The sequence below is a fragment of the Myotis lucifugus genome, unplaced genomic scaffold (genome assembly GCF_000147115.1).
Source record: "Myotis lucifugus unplaced genomic scaffold, Myoluc2.0 scaffold_565, whole genome shotgun sequence".
Lineage (NCBI taxonomy): Eukaryota > Metazoa > Chordata > Mammalia > Chiroptera > Vespertilionidae > Myotis > Myotis lucifugus.
This window is the reverse complement of record NW_005871613.1, coordinates 232528-252021: the sequence shown is the minus strand read 5'-3', so window position 1 is coordinate 252021 and position 19494 is coordinate 232528. Positions and strand designations below refer to the sequence as shown.

Genomic DNA, 19494 nt, shown 5'->3' with positions numbered 1-19494 from the left:
GGGCGGGTCGTGTGAACGCTCCCCGGCCCTGCGGACCCGGAAAGGGGCCCGCCAACAGGCGGGGGCGGGGCAGCTACGCGGGGTCCTCGCGCGCGTCCCACGTGAGCGCCAGCGGAGCCACGGCCCTAGTTGTCGAGGTCCAGACGCGCCCGCTGGTCCGCGAGTGTCCGTGCCTCCCCGCCGGCCATGGCAGTCACCGACGGAGCGCCCATCCCGCTTTCCGAGCCCGCCGCCGCCGCCGCCGGGACGTCCTCCGGGCCCCGCGCGGCCCCGGCGAGGCGGGTGAGTTCCCACCGACCACAGGCCCGTCTGCACAGGCCCGAGAGGCCGTGTGGCCTCGGCCCGATTTGGAATGATTTCCGGAGTTGAGGGGCGGGGGGTGGGGGGGGAGTCGGACCGATTCTGGAGGTGTCGCCGAGCCACGGGTGTCTAAGGTTATATTACACCCCCACCCTCGGGGGGAGAGCCGGCGGGGCCGCTGGTTGATGGAGTCGGAGGCCCGGGTTGGAGCCGCCTCCCCTGGAAGCGAGGGTGGACGCTGGGGCCTGAGGCCCAGCCCTGACCCCACCCGCGTCTCGCGCCATCGTTTTCTCGACCGCCAGGGTCGTTGGTTCCCGCAGCGAGGATTGGAGACCGGGATTTCTAAGTGCTTTCAGAAAATGACCTCGACGCCATCCCTGTGCAGAGAGGGGGAAAGTAAATACAGCTCGTCGGGGTAACTCCCTCGCCGGGGAGGGGGGGCAGGGGGAGCGGGAAACTGGTGTCCAGGGAGGATGGACTTCCCGCCCGGAAAAGGGGAGGGGTCCGGGCAGAAAAGCTCATGTAAAATCGCGTGACTTCAAACCCCAGAAAAAGCGCAGTCTCGTACCAAAAACTTGTGTGTGTGTGTTTTCTTGGAAAAAGCAACAGATCATTCCGTTGAAAATTCTATTGCCAAGTTTCGGGGCGGCCGAAATTCCTTGAGTTCTTCTAAGCTAACACCCAGTGTCTCGCTGCTCTTTAATTTTTTTTTTAATTTTTTATATGTTTTATTGATTTTTTTACAGAGAGGAAGGGAGAGGGGATAGAGAGTTAGAAACATCGATGCGAGAGAAACATCAATCAGCTGCCTCCTGCACACCCCCCACTGGGGATGTGCCCGCAACCAAGCTACATGCCCTTGACTGGAATCGAACCTGGGACCTTTCAGTCCGCAGGCCGGCGCTCTATCCACTGAGCCAAACCGGTTAGGGCTCTTTGATGATTTTTAATTTTTATTTATTTTTTTGTGCGCCCGTGTGCGACCAACTTTAGGATTTGCAGGTTTGGGGGTAAAGTTTTTGGCTTGCCAGTGGTGTGGTGGCATCTGGGGGGGGGGCGGTAGGAGGAGGAGGGAAGGAATGTGGGGGCAGCGTGGTGTTTGGAGTGAGACAGACCTGGGATTAGGTGCCAGCCTTGCCACCCACTAGCTCTGTGACCTGGAGGAAGTTACTTCACCTCTCTGATCCTTCCGTTTCCTAGCCATAAAGTGAGAACAGTCACTTCTACTTTACGGACGGTTATTATGAGGATGGAAAAGGTGATGTACGTAAAAACTATACATTTCCTGAATCAGAGGCATTTAATAAATGATAAAACATAAATCAATTCATCTGGGCTCCATTTTATGCAATAGAATTGCTACATCGGGAGGGTGGTGGGGTGCCTGTACCAGGTACTTGCCTTGTAACTAACACATAGGAAGCACTTACTGATTCTGAGTGAGTTGCGTAAATAAACGTAGGATGTCTGATTTTACCAGTGTTTGAATTATTGTGTCAAAAGGGTGTTAATGAGGTGGTGACAAGTGTCTGCAGTGGTCTTGTCTACATTTTCATTTGTGTCTTGAATGAGCATTGTGCTGATCAAGTTTGCCAGTAGCCTGAACTTGGGATGGGTAGCCAGTACACTGGATTTGGAAAGACTTCAAACTCGGTGCAGAATATTTTCTTTCTAAAGTTTTTTTTTTCTGATTATTAAAACAAAGTTAATAATTTTGAAAATATTAAATTATAATTAGAAAATTCCAGAAGTAGATTTAAAAACACACACCCATAAGCCTGGTTAACATTTTGGTATCTGTCCTTTGTAGAAAACAACTCAAAACAAAATAGGGATCAAACTATTCATGATGTTTTCTAACGAAACATCATACAACAACTAAGTAGTATCATAGCATTATCATCAGGAACCTGGGCTGTGAGTCGATGCCGGGCAAAGCCTGGGTCCCTCTGTGGTCCTGGGGCAGCTCACCTTGCACCTCGGTGTTCTCAGCTCAAAGTGAGATGATGCCATACCTGTATTGATAAGTGAGTTAATTCACATAAGTACTAACTACTCAGTATGTTTATTAACGTCAAGGACGTGGTATCTAGACTTTCAGGGCTAGAAGGCCCCAGAGGTCATCTGCCATAGCCCCTCACTTTACAGGGGAAGGACAGCCGCAGAGAGAAGTGACTTGCTTAGTGCTGTGCAGCTAATTTTGAGTAGATCTCGGTATGTCCTTGCCCCTCTCTGCTCAGATGCCACCTCGAGAAGCATTCCTGTCCCCTGGCCATGGGCGCTCCTAACCCTATGCACAGACTCTTCTATGGTACAGCTCTAGGTTTGGGTTTTGGGTGTTGCACTTTGGTCTCTTTCACGAGCGTGCTAATCTTGCAGCTTTGTACCCTAAGGATCAGGCTGCGGATAGCTGCTGAGTAGCCAGTACTTGAAGTTAATGTATTGTGGGTGGGGGAAGCTAACAGTAGTCGAAGTGTCCAGACTGTGGAAAGGGAAAATTCCATTGCGTGTAATTCGTTCACCTCACACGTGTTTATTGAGCACACACGGTGTGCCAGGCACGAGCCAGTGCAGGGGCTGCCTGGGTGGAGAGGAGACCAGGAAAGGCTCTTCCCAGGACAAGTAAGCCTAGATCTGAAGGATGAGTGTTCGTTGGCCGGCCAGAGGGAGGTTTGGAGACATGGGTGTGGGAACAGCACGTGCAAAGGCCCTGAGGAAGGGAGGAGCGTGGCACATGCTAAGAATTAAGGACGACCAGGACAGCAGAGGGTACAGCTGAGACTGGAGATGGGCAGAGCCAGATTCTAGAGGGCTTTGTAGATCAAATTACAGATTTTTTATTTTAGCCTAAGAGCCATGGAAAGCCTGTCTAATACTATGCTTAACTCTGAGTACTTGTTTTTAGAGAGAAGTTGGCATGGGAATAAAGGGTGAGCCGGATGGTAAGGGATCTAAAATCTGTGTCCTATTTGGAATATTTAGCCCAAAGAGGAGGGAGAAAGGCAGTCATCTGATGTACGAAGGAATGTTATGTGCAGAGGAAGTACTCGTTCTGTGTTGCTGCAGAAAGCACACTCAGGCTCAGAGGTAGATGTCCAAGGTGGCAGCTCCTGCTGAAGGTCAGAAACAGCTTCTAAACCCCTAGAATCTGGCCGCCTTGAGGGATGAGACCAGAAGAGGAGGTATATAGACAGCAACTGCAAGGCCACCTGTCAGGGCCTGGGGTGGGGAGTGTGTGCCTGGCGGGAGTGGCCTTTGTGCCTTTTCATGCTCCGGTAGTCCATGTGCCATGGATGGGGTAAAATCTGCACATTTCATTCTGCCCTGCAGATGATTCGACGGACCTGACATTTGACTTCATCTCTTTTTTATTTCTTTTTCTTTCTTTCTTTAACCTGAAATTCATGCACTTGGGACTTTTTAAAAAATTTGTAAAATGAAGTAGGTCAGTACTTATGATTAATATTAAATGTTTGAAGTGTGTTTATTAAATTACTTAGATATAGAAGACCTTATGGTTGCCAGGAACAAATAACTATTATTGGTAGTTTAGTCTGAAGCAAATTGTCATGGTTAAAACAAGCTGGTGTGTGCCCAGCTGGCATGGCTCAGTGGTTGAGCGTCGACCTATGAACCAGGAGGTCGTGGTTCAATTCCTGGTCAGGGCACATGCCAGGGTTGCGGGCTCGATCCCCAGTAGGGGGCAGGAGGCAGACTATCAATGATTCTCCCTTTCCCTTCCTTTCTCTGAAATCAATACAAATATATATATATGGGTTTGGCTCAGTGGATAGAGCATTGGCCTGTGGACTGAAGGGTCCCGGATTTGATTCCGGTCTAAGGCACATGCCCAGGTTTCAGGCTCGATCCCCAGTAAGGGCATGCAGGAGGCAGCCTATCGAGGATTCTCTCTCATCATCGATGTTTCTATCTCTCTTTTTCTTCCTTCCTCTCTGAAGTCAATAAAATATATTTTAAAACTAAAAATAAAACCAGCTGGTGCGTACATGAAAGTCATCATTTCAAGCTAAGAGGAAAATAACATTCCCAGGGAAACCAAAGCTCCAGAGTAGCAGGACTGGCTACTCACACGATGTTTTTCCTTTCCTGTGTGAAGTGGAAGGGAAGGCCAAAGAAAATGGAGGGATTGGATGTTTCTCCTCCTGGGGGTAGTTGGACAGTGTGTACTCAATCACATTCCTGTTATGGAAATAAGAACCAACAGGCAAGAAAATAACCTGGCGATGTAGCCGGGAGTCGGTGATCAGGTGGGGAACTGAAGGGCGAGGGGAGTTGGAAGAATTGTGGGAGGAGTGATGGCTGGAACAGGATTCCCGTTTGGAATGGAAACCGAGTAGGAATTGTCTCCACACCACCTGAATCTGGGGTGCAGCTCGGGGGAGGATGGTGGTGATCCAGGCGCTCTGGGGCAGCAGTGAGGGAGGTTTCTGCTCCCTGGCACGAGCTGGGACGCAGCATAGTCACCCGGGCTTTGTTGGTAGAGAAGATTTATTCTCTCCCACCCCGATTCTCATGTAGTGGGTCCCTGGCGATATGGACTGACTTAGCAGCCAGACTTCTCTGAAAACAAACTCGCTGGTTAATATTGAGCCCGGAAAATGCCTCTCCCTCCTGCTCCTCCCCCTCATCTTGGCTGAGTTGGTAGTGACGATGGATGGTGAGGTCTCATAGATGAGTGAGTTGAGCTTTTGTGGGGTTTTGCTTTTGGAGGCAAAAAGCCGAGTCAAAGAGCGTGGTGGCAGCCCCTAAACTGTTGCTTGACATATGGGGCCTAATGATCTCTGCGGGGAGATGCCATTCCGTGGGCAGTGACGCTTCACTCTGAGGTCTGTCTTCATGGACTAATGCACCTCTCGCTGCTCTTTCCTTTGGGGAATGACACAGCGAGCACAGGCCACCAAAAGGAAACGCCAAGCGTCCAATGAGACTGCCCCAGCCAAACGGGGGAATGCGGCGTCCTCTCTCCCCGCCAAGAAAACCGCTGCTAAGCCAGCGCAGAGGGGCCTGAAGGGGAAGGCGCAGAAGGTGTTTTCTCGGAAGAAGGCTTTGGCTGGTGCAAGTGAGAAAAGCCAAGAGCAGAAGCCGGGCGTGAAGACTTCATCGTTGTTTAAAAACAACCCTGAGATTCCGGAGCTCCCCAGGTACGCCCAGGGCAGTGCACCTCGGGAGTAAAGGGCTGGTGGACCCTGCCTTTTTCTTTGTTTGTGGGAACTCATGCCCGATTTTGTTCATCATTTGCAGACCTGAGGTCAAGCAGGTGCAAGAAAAGGTGTTTTCTTCAGATGCTTTTCATGAGCTGGACCTCCACCCACATTTGGTAAGTTCCTCTCTGTGGTTCAGAGGGTCGCTGGTTTGGTGGACTATTCATTCAGAACGTCTGAAAGGACAGTCTAGGGAGAAATCCCCGCTCAGGGGTTCTGCTCCCAGTTACCTGTGTGAGCTCAGATTGATAAGCACTCTTCCAGGGCAGTGCGGCGAGTGGCAAGCTTAGTCGTTCACTATGTCCTCATCCCCCTCACCCGTTCCCCCCCTAATTCAGTTTAGGACTGAGATCCATTTACAAGGCTTTAACTCAGCCTCCTCATTACTGGGTAGATGTGACTTTGAGGCGTTCTGGGCGCAGATGTCACAGTGGCCATAAGGGGGGACTGAGCTGCATCTTGCTGCTAAGGAACGTCTGTGGTTATAAAGAATCGAAGGAGAAAGACTATTTTAATGTGCATTTTCTATAAACAAATGAACCCTTTTTTCTCTCCCGTGACTGAGTTTGCCATGCTTTATGAGAAAGGAGAGGAAATCTATGAACTTTAGGGAATCCCTTTGCTCGCATGGTCCTGGCTTACCTCCTCCTTCAGGGTGGGTTACACAGCCCGTTTGCTCACCCACAGGTCTGAGCAGGGTTTCTCAGCCTTGCTTCGGCGCACACATTGGGGTGGTAGCTCATTGTAGGGTGTTGAGCGGCATCCCGAGCCCCTGCTCACTTGATGCCGGTAGCGCCCCTCCCACAGTTTTAACAACCAGAGATCTCTCCAGGGGTTGCCTCATTGGGCAGAACCACCCCCTGATGAGCACCGTGGTAACCAGTTTCATCTGTGGTGGGGTTTTTTGGGTGGTTGTTTTTTTGCATCCGTATTTGCAAATATAAATATATTTATATTTTGTGTAAATTTATACTAAAAATTTGATAGTTAAAGAAGATATATATATATTTTTTTTCTTCTTCTCTTTCAGATTTCCACACTAAATACAGTCTTGAACATATTTCATATGACCAGGTAAGAGTTCCAGGCGAAGCCTGATGTTCTTAGGACTTAAGTGGGTAAAATTGTATGGAATCTGAATTGTCTGTGGAGGACTGAGCCAGTTTGTGTGTTGGTGTTAGAGAACAACGCCAGGTTGTTGGCTGTTGAGGTCTCAGCCTGTCCCTCAGCCCCTCGGTTTCTCCACCTGCCAAATGGGGAACCCTCACCTCTAAACTGTAGGAGGTCTCTGGCCTGGAAGATGGTCTGCATAAGACCTCACTGTTGTTCGTGCTTCTCTGAAAGTAATTTGTTAAAAATACAGAATGTCTCGTGCAGTTTCTCAGTAGTAGGATATAGTCAACCTAAAAGACAGACGTGAATATGTGGTTGGGTGTAATGGGATACGAAAAACTTAAAAAATGTTTGTGACTAATGAAGACTCCCGGAGGCGAGAGTCCTCTCTGAGTGTGTGTGCTTCTATAGGTAAAAATAGGAATGTTAAGAATAAAGGAAGCCCCCTCACCATTTGTTCAGTTTTGTCCACCCACTTTAAATGGTTCCTCTCCCCTTTCGGTTGCTGGTGTTTCAATGCGCACGTGGACACTGCCCCGTGTGTCCCTGCAGTTATGTCCTGGTTTTCTGCAGCGCGAAGCAGTTCCTGGCTCTCGGGGGCTCACAGGTTCCTTTACTCCTCTGTGCGGGGGATCCCCCCTACTGTGTTGCCGCCTTTCGTGTTCCCTCTTCCAGAGGCAAGAGGGCGTGGCAGATGCTTTCACCAGCGCCAGGCTGTGGTCATGCCGTCCCGTTTCTGTTCTTAGCTGGTACGATGGGATGGCCACTCTCTGGCTTGCCTCAGCATTTCAGCCGAGTTCCAGAACCTCAGCTGAGGGCTTTATTCTCCTGCTCATCGGAAGTGCCTCAGCATCTTCACTTGACTGTTTCGGTAGCTTCTAAGGAGGCAGCCGGTAGAGCAGCGCATGGGCAGTTGCCTTTGGTGTGTCCTGCATGTCTGCCTGTAAACGCACGTGGGTGATGTGTGTGGCTAACCATGTTCTTTCTTTTGGGTGGCCCAAGTGTCCAGAAGCAAAGCATCCCTGCGCTGCTGGAAGGCAGAGACGCTCTCGTGAGATCCCAGACGGGCTCAGGTCAGCCGTCATTTAACTTCTGCCCTCCCCCAGAAGCCCAGCCGCAGTCCTGGCCTGGGTTATACAGAGAGGTGTCGGCTCGTGCTAGTGGCTGCTTTGTTGTGTTTGGGAAGGGGAGGCCATGCTTTCGATCAGAGCCCTGGATTAATTCACGTAGTGATAGGAAGGGGGCGATGGACAGAGCCGTGCGAGTCCAGTTCTGCTCTCGTTCCTCAGAGCCTGACTCAGGGCTGGGCCAAGTCCCCCCACCTGTGCCAGAGCTGCCCATCCTTACTCCATTGGCGATGCGTATTTTCTTCTGCTATTAAACAGAGTTCTGACCCGAGCACACACTGCTTGGATGCAGTCGGTTGCTCAGACATGGAACCTGCTTTGGCATGTTCCGGAACAGCCCGGGCATGTTCTTCTGACCCTCTTGTGCCCTTCATCAGCTCTTCTCCACTCCCCCCACCTCAGCCGTCATTCAGGGGGGAGGAAACCCCAAATTGTCGCTATCCTGGGTTTCTCCCAGTCTTTAGCGGCTGAGGCTCGCCTGGCCCCTCCCACTCTAGCACCACAGAGGACTTTACTGGCCACGGAGCTAGCGCATTCGAGAGGTTAGACCAGCCGTGGGCAAAGTACGGCCCGCGGGCCGCATCCGGCCCGTTTGAAATGAATAAAACTAAAAAAAAAAAAGACCGTACCCTTTTATGTAATGATGTTTACTTTGAATTTATATTAGTTCACACAAACACTCCATCCATGCTTTTGTTCCGGCCCTCCGGTCCAGTTTAAGAACCCATTGTGGCCCTCGAGTCAAAAAGGTTGCCCACCCCTGGGTTAGACACTGCAGAGGAGGAGCTGTCAGCTTCTGGAGACAGCCCTCAAGCTTGTGTGTAGTTTAGGGAATGTATCACCGAGTCCCGTTAGAGCAGTGGTTCTCAACCTTCCTAATGCCGCGACCCTTTAATACAGTTCCTCGTGTTGTGGTGACCCCCGACCATAACATTATTTTCGTTGCTACTTCATAACTGTAATTTTGCTACTGTTACGAATCGTCATGTAAATATCTGATAATGCATTTTCATTGTTACAAATTGAACATAATTAAAGCATAGTGATTAATCACAAAAACAAATGTAATTATATATGTGTTTTCCAATGGTCTTAGGCGACCCCTGTGAAAGGGTCATTCGACCCCCAAAGGGGTTGCGACCCACAGGTTGAGAACCGCTGCGTTAGAGGGAGGAAGGAGCTGGAGCTGCAGCTGCAGTTTTGTAGGAGGACCGAGTGTACAGAGGAGTGTGAGACAGTGGGCTCCGTTTCTGCCTCTTGGCCGTGGGCTTGCTCTTCCCTTTCCCCAGATTCAGGGCTGCCCGCAGAGAGCAGGGCTGCTTTCCTTACTGTCATCCACAGGGGCTCTGGTTTTAATTGCTTTTCTACTTTTTTAAAAGGTAAAACTCTTGCCTATTGCATCCCTGTGGTCCAGTCCCTCCAAGCAATGAAAACGAAAATACAGGTGAGTGTCGAGTTGCTTCTCCACTGTTGTTCATAGCGATGGGAACCATCGGGCGGAAGCATGGCAGTGGTACTGGGACCGAAAGACTCTGCCCTCCCTTCGCATTGTTTCCTTGCCTCTTACTCCATTTCTCACACAGCGCGCTGCCTCCGAGGCTGCCCAGCATGCGGCAGAGTAAAGGGACCACCACCGTCATAGTAGGTCTTACAGGACACGTGTCAGGTGCTCCCGGATGTCAGACGTGCTGCCAGATGCCTTGCCTGTGTGATCTTGAATCTTTAGCTGCCTTGGCCCCACCGAGTTGTCAGTATTACTGTTCCCCCAGGTTTACATGAAAAATGGAGGCTTGGGGAAGTTCACTAACTTACCCAGACCATGTGGCGAGTAATGGGGCACTGCATTCCCACCTCAGTTCTCTGTGGCTCCAGAGACAAGCTCTTCTGCCTAAGAAAGGTGAACGTTGTATGTAAATGTGGTTTGTCATGAATAGTAGATGTGGAAATAAGCACCCAATTAGTGAGTTTGACAATGGGCCGCCTGGTGTTGAGCATGTTCTAGAAGCTTCCTTCAGTTGTGAAACAGTTAGTGCCTGGGCCACAATTGGGTCCTTGGTGTTCCCTGGGAAGCCAGTGAACCGCCACCTTCCACAGACATAGGTGTCATCTCAAAACCCGGCCCAGAATCCCACAAATACAGCCCTGCTTCTTCTCTAGAGGAAACAGCGAGGTCAGAAATAGGAGTCAGATAAGAGCTAATTGGTTCCTTTTTTCTCGGTTTGGACATGCAGGATTAGATGTGTATCGAGCCCATCTGATAGTTGAGTGCCAAGATAAATAATGAGAGTGTTGGATTATAGCCCATAAACTTAAACAAATTCCATGAGTCCAAACTGATAAGAAGAAATGACTGAGTAAATAAATAAGTGGTGGAAGGGAAAGCCCTTCCTCATAGTAGAAATGCGAAGGAAAATGTAGAAAGAGAGATGGAAATAGAGCAGCAGCCTTTGGCAGGATCGTCACAGATGCTAACGTGAGGGGGTGGAAGTGATGAAATGGGCTGTTTACATAGTTTCAGAGCAGCTCCCCACAAGGCGCTCTCAATCACAAAGGGAAACTAACCTTCCAGCGGGAAGCCCGGCTGCCTCCTAACCAAGCCATCAGCTGGCGTCACCGGCGCTGAGACGTGGGCCTCACGGGCCTGTGTGCTGCGAGTCCGGAGGACGCGGCTCCACTTCTGTAGTTTTCTTGCCCCAAACACATAACCTGAGTTTAATCATAAGCAAACATCAGCCAAACCCAAATCGAAGGATATTCTACAAAACAGCTGACCAGTACCTTGTTCAAAAGTATGAAGGTCACAAAAGACAAAGAAATACCACAGAACGACCCAGAGTAAGAAACAAAGGAGACGTGACAGCTCAATGCAGGTCTGGTCCGGAGCTGGGTCCTGGTCTGGGGAAAGGACGGTGGTAGGTCAGTTACTGGGATTTGAATGAGGCCTATGGGTTAGTTAATAGTGTTTAATCAGTGTTCATTTCCTGGTTCTGATCATTGTCCTGTGATTTTGAGAATCCATACCATATGAGGCAGCGGGGAGAAGGGTTTCAGGGAGTTCTTTGTACTACTTTTGCAATTTTTATTGGTTGGTTGATTGATTTTAGAGAGAGAGAGAGAGAAACATCGATTTGTTGTCCCACTTACTTATGCATTCATTGGTTGATTGCTGTATGTGCCCTGACTGGGGATTGAACCTGCAACCTTGGTGTGTTGGGATGATGCTCTAACCAACTGAGCTACCTGGCCAGGGCTGTGCATTGTTTTGTAAATCTGAAATTATTTCAAAATGAGTCAGTTTAAATTTTATTTAAACTCTATGTAAATGATTGTAAATGAATAAAACAGAAGTCATACACAATCATCCAAATTATGGAACCTTCTAGAGCCAGTAAAAGTGCTATTTTTTTTTTCAAGTATTATTTGTGAACTTGTGTTCTTGCCATGTAATTGAAATAAGGCAGGTTACAAACTGGCACATAGAGTATGACTCCAACTTCGTCAATGATGATAAAATCTGTGTGTATATAAAAAAGATGAGAAAGATACTTATCAGACGATTAATGCTAGTTTTCTCTGAAGTGGTAAGAGAGATTTTTAATTCCTGCGGTGACTGCCTTTTCCTTCCCATGGCACTCAGTGAGAGAGTCCCACAGGGCTCCTTAGCGTTGCACGGGGAACATAGAGGAGAAGCAGGTCATCACGACAGTGCGGTGGAGCCTCCCCCACTGACAGGCTCCAGAAATGCCAGGGCAAGGTGTTAGTTCATTCAGAGTTGGGGAGTTGGCGGGTATTGGAGCTGGGATGGGTCCTGCAGTCCTAGCCCACCTGTCTGGTCTCATAGATGGTGACTGAGGACAGGGGAGGTTAGATTACACACCGGGGAGCCCGTGTGGTGGGCAGCTGTGCTCCAGTCTGAGCGTGACTCTAGGCAGACCATTTCACCCTCTGTGCCTCACTGACTTCACCGGTGCCATGGCGACTGCAGTGCCTCTCTCCTGGGGTGAGGAGCAAGTCAGCTGGGTGCACGTGGAGGGTTGAGAACAGTGCCTGTCACCTGGGAACCACCTGCTCATTGTGGGAGCTGTCATCATCATCAACACGCTCCCAGGGCTGTTTAAAGGGCAATGGTTTGATTCACTTATATTCAGAACCATTAACAAGCCAGGCAGTTGCTTTTAATTTGCTCAACTATTTTTAATATCACTCACAACTCATCCTATTCAAGACGAGTATTCTGTAGAGAGAGTTTTCCAAGCCCAAATTTAACTCACTGATTTCAAGTAATACTCATATAGACCCTTGGAGTTCATTGTAAAATGATTTGACCTGTAAAAATCATATGTGGAGGGAGCAGCAAATTCAAGGCCCCGGACGGAGTCTTCAATTACTTTGGGAATGAAACGGGAAAGGGCTGCTCTGCTGTGCACACTCGCTCAGTCATTTTGGCTCTGATTCTTCTGACATCACATCCATCCTCTTCACTCACTTCTGCTCTGTGAGGAATTGCTTTTTCTTTCTTTCCGTCTGTGTAGTAACACCTTTTGAAATGTCAGAATCTCCTACCGTCACACTGCGGCACGTCGCTACCGTTGTACTAACATGTTTACCGTTCCTCGCCCGGCTTCAGCGCAGGCTCGCCAAGTTGATGTTGAGTACAGGCGGCTCTAGTTTGAATTCCAAATCCTTTTCTCCTTGTGGGTAAATGTCTCCTATGCAAAACATGAAAACCATGCTTGTGATTGAATTTGCGGCTAAGTCTGCACTTAGCTGCTGCTCTCATTGTTTTGATCCAATCCCTGTCTGTGAGCACTTTCGAGGTGCAAGGCACCGTTGCTTTCGGGGCCTTTATCAGATTACTTTGTTTTCTTCTTGTATTGTTATTATTATTACTACTATTACTTTTGGATATAATGTATATGGCAAATAAATGTAAACAGTACCCAAAAAATTGAGAGTGAAAATCAAGTCATTCCCTCCCCTGCCTTCTCTGAATGCGACGTTCTGTCAGGATGCAGTGGTCCTTGTCACCAGTCTCTTAAGAGCATGTCCTCTTAGGGTATCCCCTGCCTATAAAGCAAATGTGCACATGTACAGGTCCTCTTGCTTCTTTAATTGAAGCATTTGTCTGTTTGATACACAAACGGTGGCTTGTTATGCATGCTGTCCTGTGCTTTGCTTTTGTTCACTTCATGTGTTTGGGGGATAGTTTCTTATCTGTTGAATAAGCCTTGTGTTTAAAGGGCTGCCTCGTATTCCACTGTCTGTATGTACAGTAAATTATTGAGTCATTCCTTCATTGGTGGGATGTACATTTTGTTCAGTATTTTACTACAAACAGGGCTATTATAAATACATTCTGGAAAATACAAGTTTATGTACAGGTACCAGTGTATCTTTTAGAGAAATTCCCATAAGTGGAATTTGCATTTTTATTTGCTAGATAATGTCAAAATTGACCTTTAAAGGAGTTATACCAATTTGCACTCTCACCAACATTGTACGAGAGTTCCTATTTGCCCATGCCCTTATCCACACTATCAGCTGTTTAATTTTGCTCATTTGACAGGGGAAAAATACTGTATTATAGTTTCAATTTGAATTTCTCCTAGGAGTAAAGTTGAACATCTTTTCATATGTGTAAAAGCCATATTTTGAATTATTTCCATAAATTAACTTCTTATGTCTGCCTCCATTTTTCTGTTTGAGTTTTCTTTTATGTTTTTATTTTTAGTTGAATTATAGACCTTCCTTATAAGATAGGGAAATTGGCCTTTCTCTTATGTGTAGGGTAATTTTTCCCCACATTGTTATTTGACTCTTGATTTTGTTTGGGTATTATTTTTTTATTTTGAAATTTTTAATTTTTTTTAATTGATTTTTTTACAGAGAGGAAGGGAGAGGGATAGAGAGTTAGAAACATAGATGAGAGGGATGTTCTGCACGCCCCCTACTGGGGATGTGCCTGCAACCAAGGTACATGCCCTTGACCCGAATCGAACCTGGGACCCTTCAGTCTGCAGGCCGACGCTCTATCCACTGAGCCAAACCGGCTAGGGCGAAATTTTAAATTTTTATGTGATAAAATTTATCGGTGTTTTATAGTTTCTGAGTTTTATGTCATCTATAAAAAGGCCAACTTAATTCCAACTTAATTTTTTCTAAAATTTTTTCTAAAATGACCTTTGAATAATCCATTCTTTCCCTGATATAAAATGCTCCTTATTTCCTAAATTTCTCCATGTATTTGAGTCTACTCTGGACCCAATTTGCTGTTGTAAATCTCTATATATCAGTGTCAATTTTTCAAAACTACTGTAGATTTAAATTGTTTAAATATCTGATGTTTTTCAGAAATGTTTTGGTTATTCTTAAACATTTTTTAATATGAACTTGAAATCAGCTTGTTTGGTGTCATTTATTATTTTATATGTGCATATAAATGCCCATATGCATTTTTATTAAGATTGCATTACATTTATGGATTGATTAGGAAGAATTCGCTTACATATAATATTATCCAAGAACAAGATACATCTTTCCATTTATTCAGGTTTTATTTTATGCTCCTCGGAGGTATTTTAAAATTCTCATTATGTAGATTTTATACATTTCTGTTACGTTTATCTTTTTTGTTGCTATTATAACTGATTTTTTTCTCCTTTGGATTTCCTCATTTTCTGTTAAAAGCAGTTTATTTATATATATGTATATATTAATTTTGCATTCAGCTAGTTGACTTGTCTTTTTTGTAATAGAGCTTCAAGTGATTTTTTTTTAGGATAAAATATTTGCTGATAATGACAGTTTTACTTCCTACTTTCCAGATTTTTAGACATTCTTTCTCTTGTCTGATTGCATGGGCCAGAGCCTCTAGAACAGTGTTCCATGATAATGAAGGAGGTGGGCACTCTTGTCCTTTTTCTTAATCTTTACCTGAGGGTATGTTTTTACTGATTTTCATAGAGGAAGGGAGAGAGAAACATCGATTGGTTACCTCCCATATGCACCTTGATGGGCGCAAACTTGCAGCCTTTGTGTGTACAGGATGATGCTCCAGCCGGCCGGCCGCCAGGGCTTGTCCCTGTTCTTGGCCGAGACGGCTAGTGATGTGTGACCAGTGGCCACTCTTAGGTCCTGGTGTCTGGCGCTTAGGACCTTCATTCAGAGCATTTCTTTCCTTCTCTGTCCCCAGCGCGGTGACGGCCCCTACGCGCTGGTGCTGGTGCCGACGAGAGAGGTAAGCGGTCTCACGTGCGGATGAGTGTTGTCAGTGACGTCCTGTTGGATTTGTAAGCGGAGTCACCGTTTTCCTCTCCACCGCGCCAACCTTAACTTGAGGCCGTGTTTGGCTACAGATCACTTCACATTGCCCTTTCCTTTGTTCGGAGACCAACCTCTGGTCCTCAACCAGAGAAATTCAGCTTCTCTGAAAAATCACATTTCCTTGTCATCTAAACACTGATCACACTATAAATTTCTGTCCTTTTAAAAGAAACTTAAATAATCTCATTTTTGTACACCCCCAACTTCATTAAAAAATAAAAGCAATCAGCCCTGAAAATGAACTTTAAAAAAAAAAAAAAAGAGCAAGCTACCGTGCCAACAAATGTTCCTAAAAGTTAAGCTTCCTGGTATTTGTCGTCTTCCTTGGTGGAAATCTCTTTTGTCTGGTATATTTTATTTGCCTGGGAGGCAATTTCCGATGAAGGTATATTTTCTCTGTCAGATGTAACCGTTTCCCTGCAGAGACTTGCTCATGGCGATGGAGGGTCCACTCCCCTCACATCCTGCAGAGCCCAGTCCGCTCCGTCCAATGGAGGAGCGGGCGTGAGGCTATTTAAATTTTGACCACAGCGAACTGGCTGTTTCCTAGGACGCTTCGTGAATCCTGAACACGTGGGAACTCTCTCTTTGGGCAAAGGGATTATGGGCAGGTTTTATGGAACCTCATTCATTATCATTCGATGCCGCAGGGCTTGTTGGTTTTCTTTCCTTTATACATCTCTGGGTCCTCAGCTGCTGGCCCTGGCATGTTCCTGGATACAGTCACATCACCCTTACAGCCCCGAAGGCCAGGCTGCGGCCTCACTGCGTGTGCTTACACCTCTTTCTAAGGAGCCGAGTCCAGGTCGGCGCCTTCCCTTTCCCTTGTGCTGCGCTGTGCGCTCTGGGGATTAGAGCCAGCAGAGGGAGCACGCGGCACTGTCTGTCCAGCCAAGAAATAGATGTGCTGTGTCTGCCCACCCTGCAAACTGACAGCTCTCACAGTCAGTCTCACACAAGGTATATGTTTCCAGTCGATTCTGTGCTAGGATTAATTTTTTTCTTGAATCATAACTTGAAGTCCAAGTTTGGATACGAATCACTCTACTGGTACATCGTCTAAATTTCTCAAAAAGGAAGAAGATGACTTGCTCATTATAACTTCTTAATATTTACAGCTGGCGCTACAAAGCTTTGACACTTTCCAGAAACTGCTCAAGGTAAGGCACGCCGGGACTTCAGCTTTACCTTTTTTTCTTGACTTTTTGAGGAAAGAGAAATATGCCGCAGCCTTTGCTTTGTCCTCAGAGAGCTCGCAGTTAGTCTCTTCCCTCCGCCGGATGTCTGCTCCGCCCAGGAACAGCGTGGAGGCTTCCACTGGTCTAATCCTCACTAACGACCTGCTTTTAGCTGAGCAAGAGTACTAGTGTTTCCTGGAGCTTAAAGTTCTGTCATTTATCATAGGCACTAGCAAGCCACAGACATTCACAGGTATCGCAACCTTGAGATGGTCCAGTGCAAAGCCACTTGAGAGGCTGCACGTGGGTTTGTTTAAGAACGAGAGAGGCTCCAAGGCCAAGCCGGCCAGCCACCCAATTTGGCCGAGAATTGCCCTGTCCGTCCTTCATCGGGGTGGGGGGTTGTGCCTATGTTTCATTTTAGCCCCAAAGATATCACACACCTCACTGAGATGTGTGTTTCATTCAGGCTCCATGGAGCAAGGCAGGGAATCACTGGAATCATTGCCAGAGCTCCCGTTTCTGTTTGTGTTGGGAGGAGGTCACAGCCTTAAATCCGGCTGTTGCTGACAGTGACCTGGGAGGGCAGTGCTAACAGTCCCGTCTACACAGTAACACCTCTTACCTGCAAAGCCCGACCCCCCTCCCAATTCCTTTTTAAAATTTTTATTGATTTCAGAGAGAAAGGGAGAGGGAACGAGATAGAAACATCAATGGTGAAAGAGAATCACTGATCAGCTGCCTCTTGCACACCCCTACTGGGGGTCAAGCCCGCAACCTGGGCATGTGCCCTAAACTGGAATTGAACCCGGGACCCTTCAGTCCACAGGCCGACGCTCTATCCACTGAGCAAACTGGCTAGGGCCCTTACTATTATTTTTTAATAGATTTTTTATTGACTTCAAAGAGAAAAGGGGAAAGGGAAAATCATTGATAGTTTGCCTCCTGCCCCCTACTGGGAATCGAGCCCGCAACCTGGGCTTGTGCTCTGACCAGGAATTGAACACTGACCTCCTGGTTCATGTCAATGCTCAACCACTGAGCCACACGGGCTGGGCCCCCTCCCGATGCCTTTGAGGAGAAGGAGGATAGACCTGTCTCTGTTTGTAGGAAACGGGCTATGCATTGATTCTGGTCTGATGTCTTTCTGTAGCCATTTACCTGGATTGTGCCTGGAGTGTTAATGGGAGGAGAGAAGAGAAAGTCTGAAAAAGCCAGGTAGGGGAGGTTTAATTCCTTTTTTAATCTGTCTGTTCTGCCTTCCTATTCAGTAAGACTCAGTCCTTCTAAACCTGGCCCCATGTGCAGGGAAAGACGGAGTCAGCAGGGAGCAGTCACCTTTAGACAGGGCTGTTTTTAAGATAGTCATGAACCTGTGGGGTTCCCTTCTGATCTGGTCATGACCTTCTTCTTTTTTTAATGTTACATGCAGTAAACATTAGTATTTCAAGAAAATGATTTTAAATATAATAATGTTACATGTGATCATGACCTTCTTAACTCCACCCACCCGGTCCCCGCATTCCCCCTTATTCAGTGCACCTCAGTGACAGTCTGTGTGGGTACATTGGAAGTTTGGGTGTTTTTTGTTTGTTTGTTTTTTATAAAACAAGATCATAAGCTTACATACTGCTTTGCACCTTGCTTATTACACCCCAAAACATTGATTCCTAATTCTGTGTTAGAACTGGTCATTATGTCAGTAGAAAATGGTTGGGACAAGTAAATTCCAAATTGTCTGCATTCTTTAAAAACAACTTTTATTGTATTTTAGGGTAGTGCTTAGTAGTAACACCCAACTATGTGTGTGGCCTATTCCTGAGGAGTAAATATGTGGAAATCTAAAAATATTGGCGAGGCTTGCTTTCAGCTGTGAGTAACAGTGGCAGCGAACAGCAAACAGCGGTGCCACCAGCGCAGTGGAAGGTGTGTTTTTCTTTCACAAATAGTTAAGCCTGACGGCAGCTCGGCTGAGACCGACATGTGCTCCAGTGTTGGGACTCAGGCTCCTCCTCTTTTTGTGCCATGACATGAGGCTTCCATTTCCAAGATCACCTCACAGTAGCGATCCTGCCCTCACAGCTAAGTGCTACAGCAGGAGCAAGATCATCAGACCCTCCCTCTACAGGGGCTCGTGGCGTTTGCGTCTCTCTGTCCTCCTGTCTTGTTCTAGAGCGTAGGCTGGGATCATGCTTACCTGCAGGGGAAGCTAGAAAACATACTCAGCTAGAAACTGGAGGCTTTTATTACCAGGCTAATGGGTGAAGGATGTTTGGGGAGTCATAAATTAGATTTATTCTACCTAGTCTATGGGGGCAGAGCTAGGCCTGTTACATGGAAGTCGCAGCAAAGGTTCAGTATAAGAAAACATTCTGGGATAACTGATTCAGCTATGAGGTTCCCTGGCAAAGAAGCCTCGGGAACAGGCTAGACAACCATGTGTCTGGAATGTGCTAGAAGGGACCCATGGACAGGTAAAAGGCATCGGATTACATAGTCAAGATTCCTTTCAAAGTTAAGGTTTTATGATTTTAATGTAATTGCAGATCTTAACAATTCTGTCCTATAGGAGAGAAACTTCAGAGAAAAATGAAAACTCTGATCTTTGTATCCACTTGTCATCACGTTTGTCATGATTCAAGCTGTGGCACATGCTGCTAGACACGGATCTGTCGCCTTCGCCTTTTTCCTGTGTCTTCCACTGATACAGCCCAGTGTGATTTACTGTCTCTTGTGGTTTGTAATTTTCAACAGGCTCCGCAAAGGAATCAATATCCTCATCTCCACTCCTGGACGTCTGGTGGATCATATAAAATCCACAAAGAACATTCATTTCAACCGCATCCGCTGGCTGGTTCTGGATGAAGCCGACAGGTGAGGCTGATCTGGAAGCAGGAAAGGCACGGGGAAGGCTGTGTCTGTCCATCTGACTGCAGCCTGGGTTACATGCCGTCTGCATTAGATTTAACTTTCTCCTCCTGAAACCGCAGAATCTTGGATCTGGGCTTCGAAAAGACTATCACGGTGATACTCAACGCGATCAACGCAGAGTGCCAGGAACGACAGAACGTCTTGCTGTCGGCCACTCTCACGGAAGGTGAGCGAAGAGAATGGATGCCGCTGCCAGGGGCCTGTGTGCTGGTGCTGGCCCTCAGCCTCAGGCCGGGGAGGAGTCTCAGGGCGCCCCCGGGGCACGGGGAGAGGCCAGCAGTTGGGACCGTGCTGCAGGGG

General features: G+C 47.3%; 1 protein-coding gene across 1 annotated transcript in view; it reads left to right on the top strand.

The window, feature by feature from the left end:
• Positions 1 to 101: 101 nt before the first annotated feature.
• DDX31 (DEAD-box helicase 31) overlaps positions 102 to 19494 on the top strand; it is a 58926-nt gene continuing 39533 nt past the window's right edge. The window contains exons 1-11 of the mRNA XM_006104399.3: positions 102 to 282; positions 5206 to 5462; positions 5563 to 5638; positions 6553 to 6596; positions 7638 to 7708; positions 9142 to 9206; positions 14955 to 14999; positions 16204 to 16245; positions 17417 to 17481; positions 19018 to 19137; positions 19254 to 19360. Of these exons, the coding sequence (XP_006104461.1) occupies positions 187 to 282; positions 5206 to 5462; positions 5563 to 5638; positions 6553 to 6596; positions 7638 to 7708; positions 9142 to 9206; positions 14955 to 14999; positions 16204 to 16245; positions 17417 to 17481; positions 19018 to 19137; positions 19254 to 19360 (988 nt within the window). The 5' untranslated portion in view covers positions 102 to 186. The remainder of the gene's footprint in view (positions 283 to 5205; positions 5463 to 5562; positions 5639 to 6552; positions 6597 to 7637; positions 7709 to 9141; positions 9207 to 14954; positions 15000 to 16203; positions 16246 to 17416; positions 17482 to 19017; positions 19138 to 19253; positions 19361 to 19494) is intronic.